The 20,148-nt window shown below is 35.2% G+C and overlaps 1 protein-coding gene across 3 annotated transcripts in view; it reads right to left on the minus strand.

Annotated features, from left to right (window-relative positions):
- Window positions 1–20,148, minus strand: part of apc2 (APC regulator of WNT signaling pathway 2) — a 47,052-nt gene extending 26,904 nt beyond the window's left edge. For 2 of the 3 annotated variants that reach the window (XM_055183601.2, XM_055183599.2), the window contains exons 1-4: window positions 20,020–20,134; window positions 17,005–17,084; window positions 4,505–4,663; window positions 2,644–2,734 (exon numbers count right to left, since the gene is read on the minus strand). In XM_055183601.2, the coding sequence (XP_055039576.2) occupies window positions 2,644–2,734; window positions 4,505–4,648 (235 nt within the window). In that variant the 5' untranslated portion in view covers window positions 4,649–4,663; window positions 17,005–17,084; window positions 20,020–20,134. Of the gene's footprint in view, window positions 1–2,643; window positions 2,735–4,504; window positions 4,664–17,004; window positions 17,085–20,019 lie in introns of all 3 variants that reach the window. The other variant, XM_055183600.2, reaches the window with a different exon arrangement.

The following is a 20,148-nucleotide window of genomic DNA, read 5'->3' on the forward strand; positions in this document are numbered from 1 at the left end:
ACTCCTCTCACCGCCTGATTTATGAAACTGTGCGTACCGTTGATATTCAGGTGTACGCAATATCTGCCCTTCATAAATGCCGCGGCTGAAAACGATCATCATTAGAATAACAAGCCCATATAAATTCAAGTCTCCACCTCTCCCACGCCCTTATTTTACGACATTGACACATGGAAGACGGCAAAGAAGACAAACCGGGGAAGTGGAAAGAAACAAAATTGTTTTATTTGGGAGTTTAAAGAGCGGGATTAAAGACACATTAATAATTGCATGACATTTTGTAATATTTGTATTATTATTTTTATTATTAATGACGCTTAATTGATATTTAGAATAATTATTATTTATTATTATTATTATTATTATTATTATTTACTGTTGACTACATCTAAATTATATGTCTGCTTAATGGTTCGGTTAAGTTTATTTTAAATAATATTTTAAAATGATGTAGTAACTTTTATAGTGTGTTTTTCTGTATTTACATACAGTTGTTTGTTAGCTAAGATCCAGTTTCATACGGAGCTCCGGATATAATTCAAATTAACAATTTGTTTCCACGACATCCACATGTTTTACTAGGCTAATTCGTAATTTGAAGTAATAATAATTGTAAAAGTAATGACGAAATATTATAATAATTAATCCCAAGGAACAAACTGTTGAATATTGGGAACGAATTTTATATTTATGGCCATACTTTAGACTAAATAAGAAAAAGAAGTGTCCATAATGTAGCATAAAAGATAATTCGTGGCCATGATTTTGTCCGCATGTCATCATCATCAGATTTATGGCTCCATTCAACACAAACATTTTACTTTACCTATTCATGTGTAGCTATTTATTTATCATCGAATGGTATGTAACTAGCTTACCTTTTGATGCATTATTACCATGTTTTTGTAGCACATCCTTGTGCTTTCTTGCAATGTGCCGCTTCAGATTCCAGGATGAATATTTGCTAACTTTTACAGTTTCTCCGCACTTCCTTTTAATGTTTTCTTCCTGTCCAATCTTAACTTTGATTTTTACTTTACATTTATGTATAAGGCTTGAATTCCACAACTTATTGCTAGACGTTTTTACAGATTCTCGAACTAGCAAATTATCAAAGGGCGTTCTGGGTTCAACGAACGGTGCGAGCGGACTTTTTAGAAAGGCGCTTTGATGGTAATATTACCGCACCGCTCAAGGCTCCGCTCCGCTCCGCTCCGCTCACATGCTTTGCCCTGAAACGTCAGGTAAAGCACCCAGGCTCTCAACTGAAGGAATACATATGCATACAAATCAAATGCTTTGGTAGTCTCTCAAATTAAACATTGAAGTCCATGTTGCATAAAAATAAACACTGAAGTTTGTAATTATTATGTTTTTTTTACAGTGGGTCATAATATATCATATATTTTAGTTTGTCAGTGCGTTTTGTGGTGTTAGGAAGTGTTTGCGCATTTCTGCACTAACTCAAAATGTGCGTACACCACCTCCTGAGCTGGCGTAGGATTTGAGTGTACCGTACGCCAACGTCCATATTGATAAATCTCAAAGTCACCGTGGTTTTGGGTGTACGCCAGGTGTACGCTGGAATTTTGGTGTACGCACTTTTGATAAATGAGGGCCATTGTGTTTAATGGTGCATGTATTTTAAAATAACCATAAGTTGCTCAATATTCTACTGATTTTCAAACTGCGCGCACTGACGCAGTTAAAAAACATGTGTTTTGACAAGAATTCACGAAAGCATGAAAAGCATTAGAACAAACTTGCTGAGGTCATTATTATCTATGTCAATACAGCGTTTGCTATATAACGAATTGTTTAAAAAAAAATCTTTTTAATCTTCATCTAAATAAATAAATAACCAGATATTCGTTCAGATAACAGTACGCTCTATTATTTCAAAATCAGTTTTGACCATTAGTTCAAAACAAGCAACATGGTTTTAAACAATAAGGTAATTAGAACGATTTAGGCTAATTTAAATGTTTTAGTTGTTATTTATGTACTTTATTTTTATGTTAATTGCAATTTATGTCATAGTAATCTTTAGTTTAAATTTTGCTTTTAAAATGTTACATTTTCATATTTTTATCTATTTACTTATCTAGATTAACAATAAAGCTTGCTTCAACTTAAAAGGTCATCTCTTACTGAAGTCTGTAATTATTAACGAATATTTTATTATCAGAGTGCAGAATTTTATCAAGGTTTTCTGGTCTTGTGTAATAATAAAAAAAATTTACAGTTGGGTTAAAAGAAGTTTGATTTTAGCAGCGTTTTTAAGATTTTTAAATTAATTCCAAAAAAGCTTGGGTTTCTAAATAAGAGACGCGCAGAAAATGTCATTCATGTCATTTCATAGATTGCACTCATTCACTTCACACACATATTATTCGGGGGTTTATAATTTAGCGCTGTTCCAGCAAACACGTGATTGTGTATCTGGCCAAATATTTTTTTCTGTTATTTGGATGAATTCGTTATTCATTTTGAAGCTATTATTCATGCCCTTTCAAATAACGTATTCGGCTTCGGGAACATCACTAGTTGTTAATTTCATAAATAATTTTAAAGGATTAGGACATTAGACACTGATAAATACTAAATGCATTATTATAAATGTGTATATATTTCCTGCAGTACCTTTGAGTTGATCCAGCACATCACTTCTGCCCGAGGATGCGAGCGTCCCAGCCTCCTGCTCCAGTTTACTCTGCAGCTGCCTCAAAACCTCCTACAACAGCAAAACGCAAAAATAAAACAGGCAGACGACAGTCAGCGTTTGCCAGTGTATGGTTTGTTTAGCAAAAAATAACTAAGAAAAAGAAGAACGACATATTTTCCCATAAACACTTCTCTCCTATTGAATACAAACAGATGAGCTCATCTTTATAATGCTCTGATGTAATCAGTTTTAGTTGGGATTACACACAACATCTGGGCATGTGTGCCACATGGGATACTAAAAATGACCACGGACCACCAGCCCAGGAAAGCACTCATTGCTTTGTGTTTGAATATAGGGTCAAGGTATTAACACAAAATATTACAGTTGAGCCCATGGATGTGTAAGATGTATATGCACAATATCAAATAAATGTTTTATTTTTTTTAAACAACTTGTTTTATACATTTTTATATATGAACGTTAAATTGTGGACAAGCATGGTTTAAACTATTGCATTGATTTAGAAGCAACACATTTTAAATGTTAATATAAGAGATTCCTAATGCTGATTCCTTGAGCTCTTCAAAGGTTTTATTCCCTACAGGATTAACGTCTTTAAAACACAGTTCAATTGACAAAACAGATGTTAATCTGCATTATTCCCCCGATTGCACAATTTGTGCAGTTTGTGGATGTGACCCCAGTGAGCAGAAAGCCTATTATTTATTCTTTAGTAAAATAAACGTCACTATGCTTAAAACACTAATGAAATAATTCATCAAGTTGAGTAAACTACAATCAATCTTTCTATTACTTGATTAAAAACCTCCCAAAATAAATCCTAAAACGGCAAAGGATCGCTGTGCTCATTTCCATTATGTTGAATATCATGGTTTTTAAGTTGTTTGTCATGTTTTTCATAAAATAAATGAACACATTAAACTGGCGGTCGTATTATAACTGGAACTGGACACACCCACTTTACTGGAACTGAAGAAATCAAGCTCATATGACATCCAATGCACTGCAATTCAAGACTCGGGGTCAATAATGATAAAATAAACTGAAAGCAATAACAAGGGATTGAACGGGCAGCGGTGAATGAAACATACATTATTCACCTCGGAGCTGCTGGATATTCACCATTTGAGTGTCCAGACATTTTGTGAAAGTGGGCCATGAATGAGGCAATGAAGATTACACTGCACATTTATATATGTCATACAGAGGGAATAACCACCAAACAAATAATGAACAGATAAAGATTTAGTAACATTTCACAATAAGGTTGTATTTGTTAACAATTAGTTGATGCATTAGCTAACAATGAACAATACTTCTTTATAAAAATCAAGCATTGTAACTGTTAACGTTGCATCATGAACTAACATGAATAACTATATTGACACAACTAACATTAACAAGAATAAATACATATTAATTATATTGTTCATTATTTGTTCATGTTTACTAAAACAATGTTAATCTTACCAATATTTCTCAATGAGTCAAATTTTGATGTCTGACAAGTCACGACATGAGAAGCACCAAATTAGTACATGTGACTGAAATTGTCAAAAACTTCTTCCAAAAATATGTGATTTCTGGCCATCTAGTCACATTGAAGTAACACTCTCAGTATAAACTCAAAGAGAAGAACTAAACATAAGTTTTTGTTTTTATTTAAAAAAATATTTAAAGCAACATATAGGCGTAATTGTAATTGTTAAAGTAACATAAAAAAGCACATGTTGATATATCATTTGTTACAATAAAACAAAAGAAAGTTCCCCAAAAGTTTTTTTAATTGTTGTATGAAGTCATAGCTTAACTCACCTTCATGTCTGAGGTTTCATTCTCCAGTTTGGACAGGTGGTGTGAGTTGTCCTGAAGCTCACGTCGCAGGTGAGAGTTCTCCATACGGAGATCCTCCACCTGACGCACCAGCTGATCATAGGAGGCCGTCGGGTATGACATCATCACAGGATGAGATCCCTGAGGAGGTCAGAGGTCAGGGGTTAATTAAATCCAACCACTGCCACAAAGTCTGAAGGAATGAAATTGCTAAGTGTGTACACAACACTCAGAAAGTTATACAGGATAAAGTGATTGTGCTGAGTTTAGGAACAAAGAGGCTGTTGGTATTAAGATACATTTCGGTCGATCGGATCACAAGTGGACGACGCTAAAGAAAGCGGGGTTGTAAAACGTTTTGAGCTTGTCCACTTTCGACCACATTCAGGGGTAGTCGAAAACGCATTGAAGCAGCAACATAAGAACGCCTACTTTCCGAATATTGCTCTAATTTGATGCACCAAGCACAATGTTTTAACATCAATCCTGACTTCTCGCGCAAGCCCACAGTTTTAAGCGTGGTCTTTAGGCTTTCATTTATAAAAATTAAGCATCTGCTTTCTGCCTCTTTCATTTTTGTTTCATTTTGCAAGCGAAATCTTTTATACAGTATATACACAAGCCACTAACAACACAAGCCGCGACTCTTATATAGTATTAGTTCAGGTCAATTTAAACGAACCTTAGTAATCAGGACAGAAGCCGTCAAAAGTGGACAAAAGAGACGGATTACAATACCTGCTGTAAAACGTGAATGTGTCCCCTAAATGGCAAAAAATATATATTTTCAAATATAATTTTAATTTAGGGCTGTCAAAAGATTAATCGCGATTAATCGCATACAAAATAAAATATTTTTGCATAATATATATGTGTGCACTCTGTGTAATTATTTTGTATATATAAATACACACATACATGTATACATTTAATAAAAATATTATGTATATATATATTTTTTAATCTATATATAATATGCGATTAATCACAATTAATCCTTTGACAGCCCTATTTAAAAATATACAAAAAATGGCCAGAAATATATCTGTGCTAAAATATATTTTGAAATATGTTTACAAAAATGTATTTTTCACCTAAATATTTTGGGCAATTTTGAAATATATTTTACAATTAAATATATTTTAAAGCATTTATATTCATGTCGCATTGAAAGAACAACTTTGCATGTTACAAAACTGTAAACATAACAGGTTTATAAAAGTTAAAATTGAATATATTTTCAACTGCAAAAATGTATACTTATAATTTTATATGTTATACATATTTATACATTTTATACTTGTACTTTATACATTTCATACAAAAGTTAATATTTTGGCCAGGATTTTGTTTTTTTGCCGTACAGGTTGTAAAATTAAAAATGTATTTGTTGCCCCTGAAACACATTTTGAAAAATACATTAATATATGAAGGTTAAAACTAAATATATATTTTTAAGTATATTTATTTAATTAATTAATCTTTACTTTCTACAAAATGTACTTAGCATATATTTAAAACATATTTTTGGCCAGAGAAGTGTTTTTATTTTTACCATATGGGCTCTCTCATCCACTTGTGATGCGATCGAGCAAAACGCATCTTAATACCAGGTTTAAACAGCCTCATAGTAGCACCAGTGTAGTTTGCAAATCTTTATTAAAAAAAAAAACAAATCAGCATTATTTAAAGTATAAACTATCAGATATGGTACGAACAGATTGAGAGCCTAACAATTCTATGTAATACAAATTTATCAGCTTCGACTGTGTGACATGATTTGTTAATTTTCATTATCCATATACTGAGACTGTCTCACACTCTTTGTTTTATTTGTAAGCCAAACAGCTCAAACCAACCCAGATGATCAACCATGCAGACCAGCTTGAACCAGCCAACATCCATATGTGATGTGCACAAACTGAAAACCATGTAAACTTGCTATACTAAATAAACCTGGATGTAGCTGGATCTTTCAGAATATTTTGCCCTTCATAAAATTTTTAATAAAAATAAACAATAATAATTAATTTAGCTCTTTCTACCCTGCAGTTTTATTTCCCTCCACTCGAATACTGCAGGTTTACAATATGAATACATCAAACCCACCAGACAAACTGCTAGCTGGTGTTTTGACTCGAGAGATCTCAGTAACATTTCATACTGCTGGCAGCAAATGACACAAAGGTGAATAAATCATCTGCCAAATTCAGTTTACTAAATTTTTCATCAGCGTTCACACTTGGCCAAACCTGAATGCATTTCCTGTGTGGCTATTCAGATTAACTGCCATACAAGAGAAAGCTCAGTCGATGCCTGACAGGGAAGTGAGTATTTATATCAATGGATTTAGAGATACTCATGTTTAAATGTTATTAATTACAGTACAGGATATACATCATTAGTAACCATTTTTTACTTTATAAATGCAAAGCTGTGTCTGGAAGACAGAAGCAACTAAAAGTCTGTCTTTAAGCTTGTGAATGGCCATGCCCCAAAATATGAGGTCCAAGCCATCTGTCTGTATTGCCAGAGATATGACAGGTTTGCATTATTCACGGCTTTTAATTCTCTCTGTGACTGCTGGTGCCAGCATTTTCTCTAACCATCCCCCACATTACAATCCAAACCCATCAAACCTTTTATTTCCCCATCCCTCTTTCTCACAGACTCAATCATCATCATACTACTCTCTCTCACTTTCCAATAATAAAACCCATGCACATATCCCTCATGACAGCAGATGAGATCTGATCTACAGCATGAATAAGATGCACGTCTGTGTTGGTCTTTGTGAACTGCCGTCCTACACAAAACTGGTGGATTTCGAGGTTTAAGTCTCAAATATTTGCACTGTTCTTTTAAAGCCGTCAAAATTGACAGGATCTTGACACCTGTACTGTAATATAAACCTCAATGTCTTGCTTATCAGTCAGTTAAGATGACTGACTCTACAAGTCCACAGCTCAATACATTCTACAACACATTTGCACCACATTGTCAACACAGTTTTATTCACCCAAAATGTATTTACAGCTCCCAGCACAGTTTACACAGTTTAACACCCTAACACATCTTAACATCTCACATGGACCAGCACAGTTTATGCAGTTTATCACCCTAATGCATCTTACCATATCTCAAATGGACCAGCACAGTTTACACAGTTTACCATTCTACCGCATCTTAACACATCTCACATGGACCAGCAAAGTTTATACAGTTTAACACCCTAACGCATCTTAACATATTGCACATGGACCAGCACAGTTTATACCGTTCAACACACTAACGCATCTTAACATCTCACATGGACCAGCACAGTTTACAAAGTTTAAAACCCTAACGCATCTTAACATATTGCACATGGACCAGCACAGTTTACACAGTTTAACACCCTAACACATCTTAACATATTGCACATAGACCAGCAGAGTTTACACAGTTCCACACCCTAATGCATCTTAACACATCTCACATGGACCAGCACAGCTTATACAGTTTAACACCCTAACGCATCTTAACATATTGCTCATGGACCAGCACAGTTTATACCGTTCAACACACTAACGCATCTTAACATCTCACATGGACCAGCACAGTTTACACAGTTTAAAACCCTATTGCATCTTAACATATCTCACATGGCCAGCAATGTTTACACAGTTTCACCCTAACGCATCTTAACATATCTCACATGGACCAGCACAGTCTACAGAGTTTAACACCCTAACGCATCTTAACATCTCACATGGCCAGCACAGTTTACACAGTTTACAGTTTTTTACGATTGCTATGACAGATTTTTCAATACTTTTAACAAGTTTTCAAAACTCTTAACACAGTTAGCACTACATCCACCTGTGTATGCTATACTATTTACACATTTCTTGTTGGTTTAACACAAAATGCATACAATTAACACAAATTTAAAATGCTTTAACTTCTTTTACAGACAAGCGCAAACAAGACCAAAACAGTAGATTTTAAATGTCAAATTTACAAATGCTTTCACACAGCATGTCAAAACAGATAACATCATGTGCTAAACCTCACTTATAGTCAAAGTAAACAGCTGTTTATATGATGAATTGAAACATAAATATATCTCCTGTATTTTATTCCATTGGGATTGAAAAACAATTTATCGTACCAATGCAAATATATAAATCACAGCTGATTCCCACCTAGGAAACAAACTCAGGTTCTTTCAATTACATGACTATATGGTATACAATAGAGTAAAGGAGGGCCTCTTTAGGTCCATCTTGTGTGGAAAAGGAACAATATGAGCAACACACAAAAATAAGATATATGTCTGCACAAGTCAACTGAAGACCACCAGGACAGTTTTCCTCAAGTCCCACCTGGATGCAATAGATGGTGCATTCCCAGACATTACACCTGAACACTGTAAGGGATGGATAAGACATGGCAAAAGATTCGTAGATATCAGTGATGTGAATGAGAACATATGGCCAAATAGAAACGCAATAGATTAGAGGATGAGATTTTCCTTTTACTTTATTTTACAGTGGCTTTTTCTGTTTGTATTTTTTTTTACTTTTTACTGTAAAAGGAAGTAATATTGAATATGTTTGTTATCTTGCAGTAATGTCCTGTTGTAAATACTGTAAAGTCTTACTGTAAAAATTCTACTTTTTTCATAAACTGTACTCTAAGATGAATGATTCATTTTTGTCTTGAATTGCTGCAGCAAAACAAACATAATGCATGCATTTACTAAACCCAACTAAACAAAAATATAACCAAGTTGTCAAAAGAAACTGCAGTGCAAAACTCAGTCTATAATCAATACAATCTACTGTCTATTGTATAAGGACAGAATTACACATAAACTTATGCAGTTTTTGTTTTTCCATCTTATGTTTGTGTTTTTCATGACATTGTGTTATGATTGACTAAATGTTTCTGTTGGAAGAGAACATGTGTTGGTGATCTGGTATAAAAGTTGATTCTGAAACATGTTTACACTGTTTTTGTAAACAGTGTGAGAGTTTAGTTTACAATGTGTGATTTTGAAGATGAAATTAATTGTTTTGCCAGTTGTGTGTTTTAGGTGTGTTGGTGCGTTAAGAGTTTAGAAAATTTGTTAAAAGTATTGAAAAAAGTGTCATAGCAATTGTAAAAAACTGTAACACCCTAACACATCTTAACATATCTCACATGGCCAGCAATGTTTACACAGTTTCACCCGAACGCATCTTAACATATCTCACATGGACCAGCACAGTCTACACAGTTTAACACCCTAACACATCTTAACATCTCACATGGACCAGCACAGTTTATACAATTCAACACCCTATTGCCTCTTAACATATCTCACATGGCCAGCAATGTTTACACAGTTTCACCCTAACGCATCTTAACAAATCTCACATGGACCAGCACAGTCTACACAGTTTAACACCCTAACGCATCTTAACATCTCACATGGCCAGCACAGTTTACACAGTTTAACACCCTAACACATCTTAACATATCTCACATGGCCAGCAATGTTTACACAGTTTCACCCTAACGCATCTTAACATATCTCACATGGACCAGCACAGTCTACACAGTTTAACACCCTAACGCATCTTAACATCTCACATGGACCAGCACAGTTTATACAATTCAACACCCTATTGCCTCTTAACATATCTCACATGGCCAGCAATGTTTACACAGTTTCACCCTAACGCATCTTAACATATCTCACATGGACCAGCACAGTCTACACAGTTTAACACCCTAACGCATCTTAACATCTCACATGGCCAGCACAGTTTACACAGTTTAACACCCTAACACATCTTAACATATCTCACATGGCCAACAATGTTTACACAGTTTCACCCTAACGCATCTTAACATATCTCACATGGACCAGCACAGTCTACACAGTTTAACACCCTAACGCATCTTAACATATCACATGGACCAGCACAGTTTATACAATTTAACACCCTATTGCATCTTAACATATCTCACATGGCCAGCACAGTTTACACAGTTCAACACCCTATTGCATCTTAACATATCTCACATGGACCAGCACAGTTATACAATTTAACACACTAACGTATCTTAACATATCTCACATGGGCCAGCACAGTTTACCCAGTTCAAAACCCTAACGCATCTTAACATCTCACATGGACCAGCACAGTTTATACAGTGTAGCACCCTAACGCATCTTAACATATCGCACATGGACCAGCACAGTTTACACAGTTTAACACCCTAATGCATTATAACATCTCACATGGACCAGCACAGTTTACACAGTTTAAAACCTTAACGCATCTTAACATATTGCACATGGACCAGCACAGTTTATACAGTTCAACACCCTAATGCATCTTAACATCTGACATGGACCAGCACAGTTTAGAGTTTAACACCCTAACGCATCTTAACATCTCACATGGACCAGCACAGTTTATACAATTCAACACCCTATTGCATCTTAACATATCTCACATGGCCAGCACAGTTTACACAGTTCAACACCCTATTGCATCTTAACATATCTCACATGGCCAGCACAGTTTACACAGTTCAACACCCTATTGCATCTTAACATATCTCACATGGCCAGTACAGTTTACACAGTTCAACACCCTATTGCATCTTTACATATCTCACATGGACCAGCACAGTTTACTACATTCTATTGCAGCCCAACACTGCTTAACACAAGCTAAAACTACATTTACATTAGCTAGTTTTTGTTTTAAATTGCATTACTTTTCCTATACAGCAAAAAATTATTTATCTGGCTAAATACATTTGTAAGTGAAGCTTAATTAAATATATTTTTGAATACCTTTATATATGAGAAAATATATGTTAAAATCTATTTCTAATACATTTCTAATTTTATAACCCATACAGCAAAAAAATATTTTCCTTGCCAAATTATAACTACAACATAAAAGTTTATTTCAAAACATTTCAGCACATATATTTTGAAAAATATTTAAATTTGAAAATATATATTTTTGCCATATGAGTTGCTACGATTACGTCTGGCATCCACACTACTCCCGAGTTTTTCGACCCTTAAAACCACAGACCCTGACCCTGTTTTAGTCTGAAAACCAAGGGCTAACATAGCAATGCAGACAGACCTAAACTGAGACTTATCTAAATAAAGGTGTGTATGTCCAAATTCGCTCCCTGATTGGGTGTTCCCCCGACGACTCCAGGCCAGATAACATAACATAACATGACTATTTACTTAATTAAAATAAACATATCGGTTTGATCATTTTCTTAATGGAGATGCCACCACAGATCCAAAATACCAAGACGTTCACAACAATCAGGACTATCCTCTAATTTTCTAAATGAAGTCTCTGTAATTCTCTTCTAATAGCCCTCTATTAGTCAAATAAAGATTTACTCACAAACAGGCTGCTGTGTTTTCCAGACCGAACCAATCTCAGTGTTAAACTACATTAACACGTTCAGCCAGTTCTCTCTGGAGAACCACACGCTTTATGCTCCATTGAGATCCATCTGAGGACAGACTGGATTATGTAAAGATCGTGCATGACCTTAAAATCAATCCATTATAATTGAGACTTGCAGATCAATGTGGAAAACCAATCAGATGGCAACAGAAGAACAGCAGTGGCCTGTGAAGTCAGATACGTGATTTAATTGACATTACTTCTAGTTTACGAGGACACATCAGTTCATAAATTGGCCTAAAATAGCATTTTGTAAAACATAAATTATTTCGCAACACTTTATAATAAGTCTGTATTTGGTTAACATTAATTAATAAACACTGAAAAAATATAGTGTTCATTAACTAATTCATCTACTAATGTTAACAAATACAGTGTTATTGTAAAGTGTTACCAGCTATTAAAGGGGCCATGGCATGAAAATCTGACTTTCCCATAATTAAGTGCTATGATTGGGTCCCTAGTGCTGGTATCAACCTAGAAAATTTGAAAAAGATCAACCCAGTAACTTAGTTTTGGTAAACCATTCTCTACAAGCACATGAAAAAATAGGTCGTTGAAATTTGGATCTACTTATGATGTCATAAGGAGCTCTTATTATAATAATACCACCCCTTAATCCAACCACAGCACTGCCATTTAGTGCAGAGAAAAAAAATAATTCACAGAACAATTGAGTTTCAATTTCAACAAACCACCATCATTGTGATCAGTGTTTGCACTTCATCCGCTCATGTTCATTTTAAAGGACACACCCAAAACGGCACATTTTTGCACACACCTACAAAGTGGCAATTTTAACATGCTATAATAAAGTATTTATATGGTATTTTGAGCTAAAACTTCACATGTGCTCTGGGGACACCAAAGATTTATTTGACATCTTAAAAAATTCCTGTTATATGGCCCCTTTAACTACAGTATCTACTAATTAATCAAGGAAAATGTCTCAAAAACATACTAAATAATGTCTGCATAAAAATTTGTTAATAATAGGAGGAATGGGAGAAGTCAAAAATATCATTAGCTCTGTATTAAAAAATCAAAAGTCAATGGTAAGTCACCATGAAAGAAAAATAGGGGGTTGAGAGCTTAGAGAAATGTTTGATGATAAAGCATGTGTGCCCGTCCACAGGGATTCAAGCTCAGCTGGTTCATCTTTTCATCTGGCTAGTTTTGTTCCCCATCTAATAGGCTCAATACATGACCAGTTGGGCACCATGCAGAGACTTTAGTTGATGCTGAATTCTAATTGGCTGCTGGAGGTGTTTTATATTAAAGGAAAACTGCTTTGCGAGTTTTCCACGTTGCTGCGTTTCATGCGCCGCAGTGAATGCTGGGTAATCTGTTCAAAGATCTGTCCCTCGAGGACAATAACCGGGAGAGTGTTAGTGAGCTGCCAATGCGCTGCAGCGGTTCTAGACGGTTGCCATGGAAACTCCCTATATCCCTCTTCTGCTTCAGGAGGGAGAGCGCTAAAAATCACAGCATCTGACTTTACACTGACGGGAAAAGAAGTGATGCCTGATGTACATTATGTGTCACTGTATGATCTGACGTTCAGTTTTCCGGCTGTACGGCACGTCTCCCCTGGGCTACGTAGGAAACTGAGCTTTCCGATGTCTGGCAGAGGACAGATACACACAGAGGACAAATGACTCACAATGAATAGCACCCATTGATTGTGTTGTTTATTTACGTACATGGGTTGCCTGCATAGTTTAGCACCCAATTCACTGAGGGAATTTTGCAAATTAGGGAACAGCAGAAACATTGCAAGTTACTCCAGTGACTCATACAGCAGAAAAATCTACATAGCCAACCACATCAACATACGCACACACCATCTATAACCCCACAGTATGCTCTGACTCATAATGCATAATATAATCTTTAAATATAGTAAAGATGTCAGGAAACATCCAAGAACAACTGGAAGAAACTGGTCAGGAGGAATCGAGTTTTTTGATTTCATTTTACACTGTGCACGTATTTAGGACAATTTTGGGAGTTTAATCATGAAAGTGTCAATGAATTTACTGTAATGAATTACACAGTCATTGCCTTTTAGTGGAATAAACTGAGAACACTGACAAACAACCACAACAAAGCTTTATACAGCGCCCAACACAACACATCTAACAAATAAGCTTAAAGGGATAGTTCACCCAAAAATGAAAAATCTGTTATCATTTACCCAGCCCAGTCACAAGAAATTACGTACCTATAGTCACATAATTTTTTTATTATTTTTCGTGATACTGTCACGAATTTCCACGTTTTTTCGTGATCGTATCACAAATTTCTGTTTATGTGTCATTGTCACGTATTGGTTACTCAACTGTTTTGTCCTAATTTCTTACAATTTTCGCTTCGGTTTAGGGTTAGATTTACATAAAATGACATCCTTACCCAAACCCAACTCTAACCCTAACGCCAGGCGACAATGGTTTAAAAATCAGAAAATATAAAAAATAAATCTGAAACAAGCAGTATAAATCAATACTTAAAGTGACATCCTAATGCAAACACCAAATCTAACCACAAACCGAAGCGAAAATGGTTTGAAAATAGGAAAAAGCAGTTGAGTAACCAATACGTGACAATGACACATAAACAAAAAATTATGTGACTATAGGTACGTAATTTCGTGAGACTGGGTAGCATTTACCTGCTCTCCATACCTGTCAACATTGGGATTTGAAATAAGGGAAAATTCCTGAACCCTAACAGACACTTTCTTGATGTGCAAGATATTAATAGTTTTTAGACAAAAGTGTCAAATTTATGTGAATTTGTGCTTAAAACAGGCAAAAAAATTATATAAGTTACTTTTTTTAAAACACTTAATTCAAGAAATATTTTTTATCCCATTTGCAGATATTTTGCTTGTTTTAATCACAAATCCACTTAGTTTGATATTTTTGTCTAAAATATATAAAAATATTTCCTTAGGTCATTTTGTACATCAAGACAATGCATCTTGATTTAAATTTTTTTTAGGTATTTGTTTAATTTGGGTTGTGTGGTTGGGCATCGTTTCAAATTTATTGATTTCGATTCCAAATTCGATTCTGCTTATCAGATTCGATACCTAACGATTCTTAGAGGCTGTTTACACTTGGCATTAACATGCGTTTTCATCGATCGGATCACAAGTGGACGACGTTAATGCCAGGTGTAAACGGTGTTCAAAACGTTATGAGCTCGTCCACTTTCGACCACTTTCAACCACATTCAGAGGTAGTCGAAACCCCTTTCGATCGGATTACTTTTGTAGTGTAAACGCACATGTGGTTGAATGTGTTAGAACAGCCACACGCGACCGCCTTCTCTCCGCCCATTTATCTAATCTGAGGTATTAAACACAATGTTTTACGTCTTTTCTGACTCCTGGCGTGAACACACGGTGAGCAGCGCTATTTTTAGCCTTTCATTGATCAAACTAAAGCGGCTGATCTCCGCAGTTTGTGAAAGTTGCGCGATCCTATTTTATTAATTGCGCTGAAAATTCAGAGAAAGCTCTAACATGTACATACAAAACACTGTGCAGCATGTTTACTTACTATACAAGCCGCGGACTCCGACATAAATTAGTTTGTGTCCATATAAACTTGTCATTACTCCCGCTCGCGTTTAAAGAGAGGAGAGACTCGCCCACCGTCTCGACAGACCACCCCCTCAAAGTATTCAGGACAGAAGCGGTCAAATGTGGACAAAAGAGACAGATTTAAATACCAGCTGTAAACATGATCTGTCTCTCTCGTCCTCGACGAAACACATCTTAATACAAAGTGTAAACAGCCCCTTAGTTTCGATTCCAAAGGGGTGAAATTGCAATAAAAAAATTTAGATCAGAAATACTTATTTTGTGCTATTACTTACAAGTTAACACAAAAAGAGGCTACATAAAACCTTTTTTAAATTTTAAATAATTTTTCCTTGTAACGTAACACCTACCTAAATTATGGCGACTCAACAATAGGAAATGTATGCAACCCTTTCACTATAAATGTTGTCTCACATGTATGTGCCGGCTCCTGTCGGCAGCGACTTATGAAGAGCAGAGTCGGCACTACTGCGCAACGCATCAAACAAAGTGCATTCTTTAAATTCGATAAGATGAACCAACTGCAGATGCTTTGCCATATAGCTGGTGACACCAATCTTGCAACACAATATTTACACTTAGCTTAGTTTTTTCTGATTTTGCAAAATGCAGCCATACTTTAGGAATTAAGTGGAATTGAAATTGTAAAAGGATCCGATTCCTTTCTTATGGATCCGATTCCAGAACCCCAGTGGTAACCGTTTTCTCAAAGCAATAAGGTATTCGAGGTTAGTGCGTATCATGAATAAGTCAAGACTGAAGCGGTTGCAGGCTCTCTGCTTCGCGTATTCCATGATTCGGCATACCATCCTGTATCTTATTGCTTACATAAGATATTAAAATATTACAGATACGACATGGTTCAGTCACATTATTGATTGTTTTGTTACAAACATTTGTAAAAAAATTACATTTTTAATAACAATTACATTGAGATCAGATGTGCTGCATCAGACACCGAACATCAGTGATGTCGTCAGAAATGTCTGTGACTCTTTGTGATATAACTTAAGCCTGAGGCTATTTAGTCATGGACACACGACAGCAGACAAACCAGCCATCACCATAATCTAATTTAATTTAATCTAAACTATATATATGTTTTAATTTTATATTATTTAATATATTTAACTATATATTTATATTAGACTAATTGTAAAGGGCATGAACCCACCTTTATGCGTGGTTCATGAATACAATCTAAAACAGAGAAACAATAATACTGTATACATCAACAAGATAGCAATTTAACAATGTATTTACTGAACCCGATCATGATTTATTTCATTTCAGAAATCAATAGATACTTTATCTATTATTATACGTGGCGCTAAAGTAGGCCACAAGCAGCAGGATTGAGAACAAAGAAGATGGAGGATGCTTACCCTGCTCCCCCCTCCCAGATCACATCTATCTCCCAACAACCATTCACTCCCAGACCGTCTGGTTACCAAGGAAACAGCACCTGCGAAAGGAAGGCAGGCCTGAGAATTCAGGATCTGAGCCAGCAGGTCATGTGTTTGGTTAAGAGATCGCATTAACAGATTTACAGTAGTACTGTAATCTGAACGGTTTGAATAAAATGGAATTCAGAGAATTCAGCCAAGCGGAGGAGAAAGAAAGACACATTGTGCAGCTCACGTATGTGTGACTTAAAGGAGATATACTGTACATTTAAATGGAGATTGTCATTGCATTACTGTAACATACAGTATCAAACTAAGTGGCATTTATGTTAAAGAGAGCAGTCATCAACATACTGGTTAAACAAAACATTTTACAGTAATATTTTTTGATTAATGAATAAATAATGTTGTATATGTTGTATAAAAGACATTAAAGTCGCCATGAAACGGAAGTATCAATTGCCTAATTTTCCCCGTGGTGACGTGTATCCGAGTAAAACCGGCCTCTCAAATGAAATAAGGCAGGGTTGGATTTGAATTTGTCCATCGAGATCTGCTTGAATCATTTGAAGTTGGTTCGTGTTGCTTATTGCAGCGATATCCTCCTTGACCCCGCCCACCTGCCATACATTATGACCGGAAGTAAAGAGAGATCGTTTTTAGGAGGGGAGAAGATTTGCATTTTTGATTAAAGATTATGAGGGCACATGAATTTTTAAAAATTAAATGAAGCTCACAGATAAATCATTTGTAAAAAATACCACAATATTACAAAACAAATTACAGTTTTTTATTTTACTTTTCATTGCGACTTTAAGACAAAATGTACTGGGGACTTTATATATGTTAAGTGTTTAGCTTAAGTGTACAAGGTGTCACTGTTTGCACAAAATCAATGTCTTTCTCATACAGATGACCCTTGTGAATATTGCAGTCTTCATGCAGATGCACCAAAACCAAACCAGCTGACAACGTATTTTTATTTAATAAGGGTCACTGAATTATTCAGATGACCACGGGCATACTAATAAAAATAACTGTAGTCGTAGAAAACTGCAGTAACCTTCATTAAGTTTGGCAATAACCTTTTTTTGAGCACATACAACATAATAGAATCTGCATGCACAGATCAATATACTGTATTATGATCTAATTCAAATAAAACTATGACGTACACATGACACAAGTTTTAGCTCCGAAGCTGAGTTCTCAAATATCTTTAAACAGAAGGATATCATCTCTCATGGGACATTTCCATCTACGCTGAGCACAACATGACTGCACCTTCATTAAATGCAATTAAGGACATCATACATATCATGATTCTGATGACAAACAGGCTGATATTACACAGTACGATACAGAAAAAAACAATAATAAATGGAAATGTGACCCTGTCTGTGAAACCCAGCTAAAGTCATTTTTGTGATTTACGGTTTTCTACATAAAATGTAAAGAAAATTATGTCAAAATATAACCTTGATATCTTTAGGTCATGTCAAAGATTGAAATCAATATTAAATCAAACATTGATGCTCTAAATTTCACAGACAGGGTCACAAAAAAGAAATAAAACAGGTTTTCTTTTCAATACTTGTTTAGAGATAAATATAATACACCTGAACACAACCAAACCCTATTAATTGATTATTTTAATGTAACATTGTAACATTCAAATGCTTCCATAAAAACAAATGTATTAAACTGGCCTACTGCAATAATGAATGTAAAATTTAGATTAGAAATATTTCTCATTAACTAAGCACCCTAAATTAAATCTTACATTTTGGGGGGTCAGTAAAACACGTATTAGCCTATAATATTTTTACACAGCCCTCAATAAGACAACATTTTAATACTGGTTCAAAAGTGCGCATCATCTTGTGTTTGAATATCTAGTATTCACTTACACACTTGAACGTAACAGCTGTCACTTTCTATAACGTTTTATACAAAACATTACATAAACTGTTTGTGGGACTTTAGTGTCCATGAGACTTGCATGAATAAACGCTGGTGTAATTCATATATATATATATAACAAAGAAAAGCCTTTGTGCTGGTGGGTCCAGGGCAGTAAATGAACTTTTGGACTCGTATGACGTATGTTTTAGTTATTTGGTTTAATACACATTTTACGGTACCCTTTAAAAAACTACCATTTAGGTACAGATATGAACCTGTGAGGTGATGTACTAATACAGTATGTACCTTTAAGGTACTAATACAGTAAGCATTCTTAAGATACAATTGTGTATTTTTTAAAAGGGTACCGCCCCAGTTACAGCATTTGCACTTTTTTCTAAAATAAATATTCATAATTTATTCCTGATTTATTACCATTCAATGAATATTACTACACTATTATTGAAATATATCCAATTGAAAGCCTAGTTTACGATGATGATGTCCTAAATGAAGTGTAGTCACATTAATGTACTAACTGTCATATCACCTGCAACTTTAATAATCACATTTTCTTTGTGCTATTGCAAGAACACCATGCAACCCAGGCCGAAACACACACGCAGATGAGCTACTGTTCAACATCCAAAGCTTTCTTCTCCGTATCAAAGGCTTTAAATGCCTAAACGTTATTACAGCTGTATAAACTGAACAACGAAATGACCCTGACTATTGGATTTCTACTAAAACGCATTACATTCACAGTACTGAAGTGTATAAGATGCTGATCAGTTTTAATGACCTTGGCCATAATACTTTGAATACTTGAGACCGAAAATATTTTTTTATAAATAGTAATTAATTTGTCCCAGGTAGGATTGATTAATCCTGTTTGTGCTCGTTATAGGCTAAGAGTGACTGAAAGCGCGAGCAGCCATGATCTGTGTCGCGCTCATAAATATTCTCATCAGTACCACCATAGCGTTACCATTTCTCCACATTACAATCAGTATACATGCGTGCTATGTGATAATCCGCCGTGCAGGATTTAAAATATAGGTTAATAGATTAAAGACGAATGAATCTTACCTCATGTTCATGCGGGGTTGGTGGTATTTACTGGGCGTGGAGTCTGTGCTGTCTTTCTCTGCGAGGACGACGATGCCCTGCGTTCAGTGATGCTGCACGCGCGCTCTGATGTCACGCAACGCAACGTTT

Source organism: Misgurnus anguillicaudatus, chromosome 14 (genome assembly GCF_027580225.2).
Source record: "Misgurnus anguillicaudatus chromosome 14, ASM2758022v2, whole genome shotgun sequence".
NCBI classification, from domain to species: domain Eukaryota; kingdom Metazoa; phylum Chordata; class Actinopteri; order Cypriniformes; family Cobitidae; genus Misgurnus; species Misgurnus anguillicaudatus.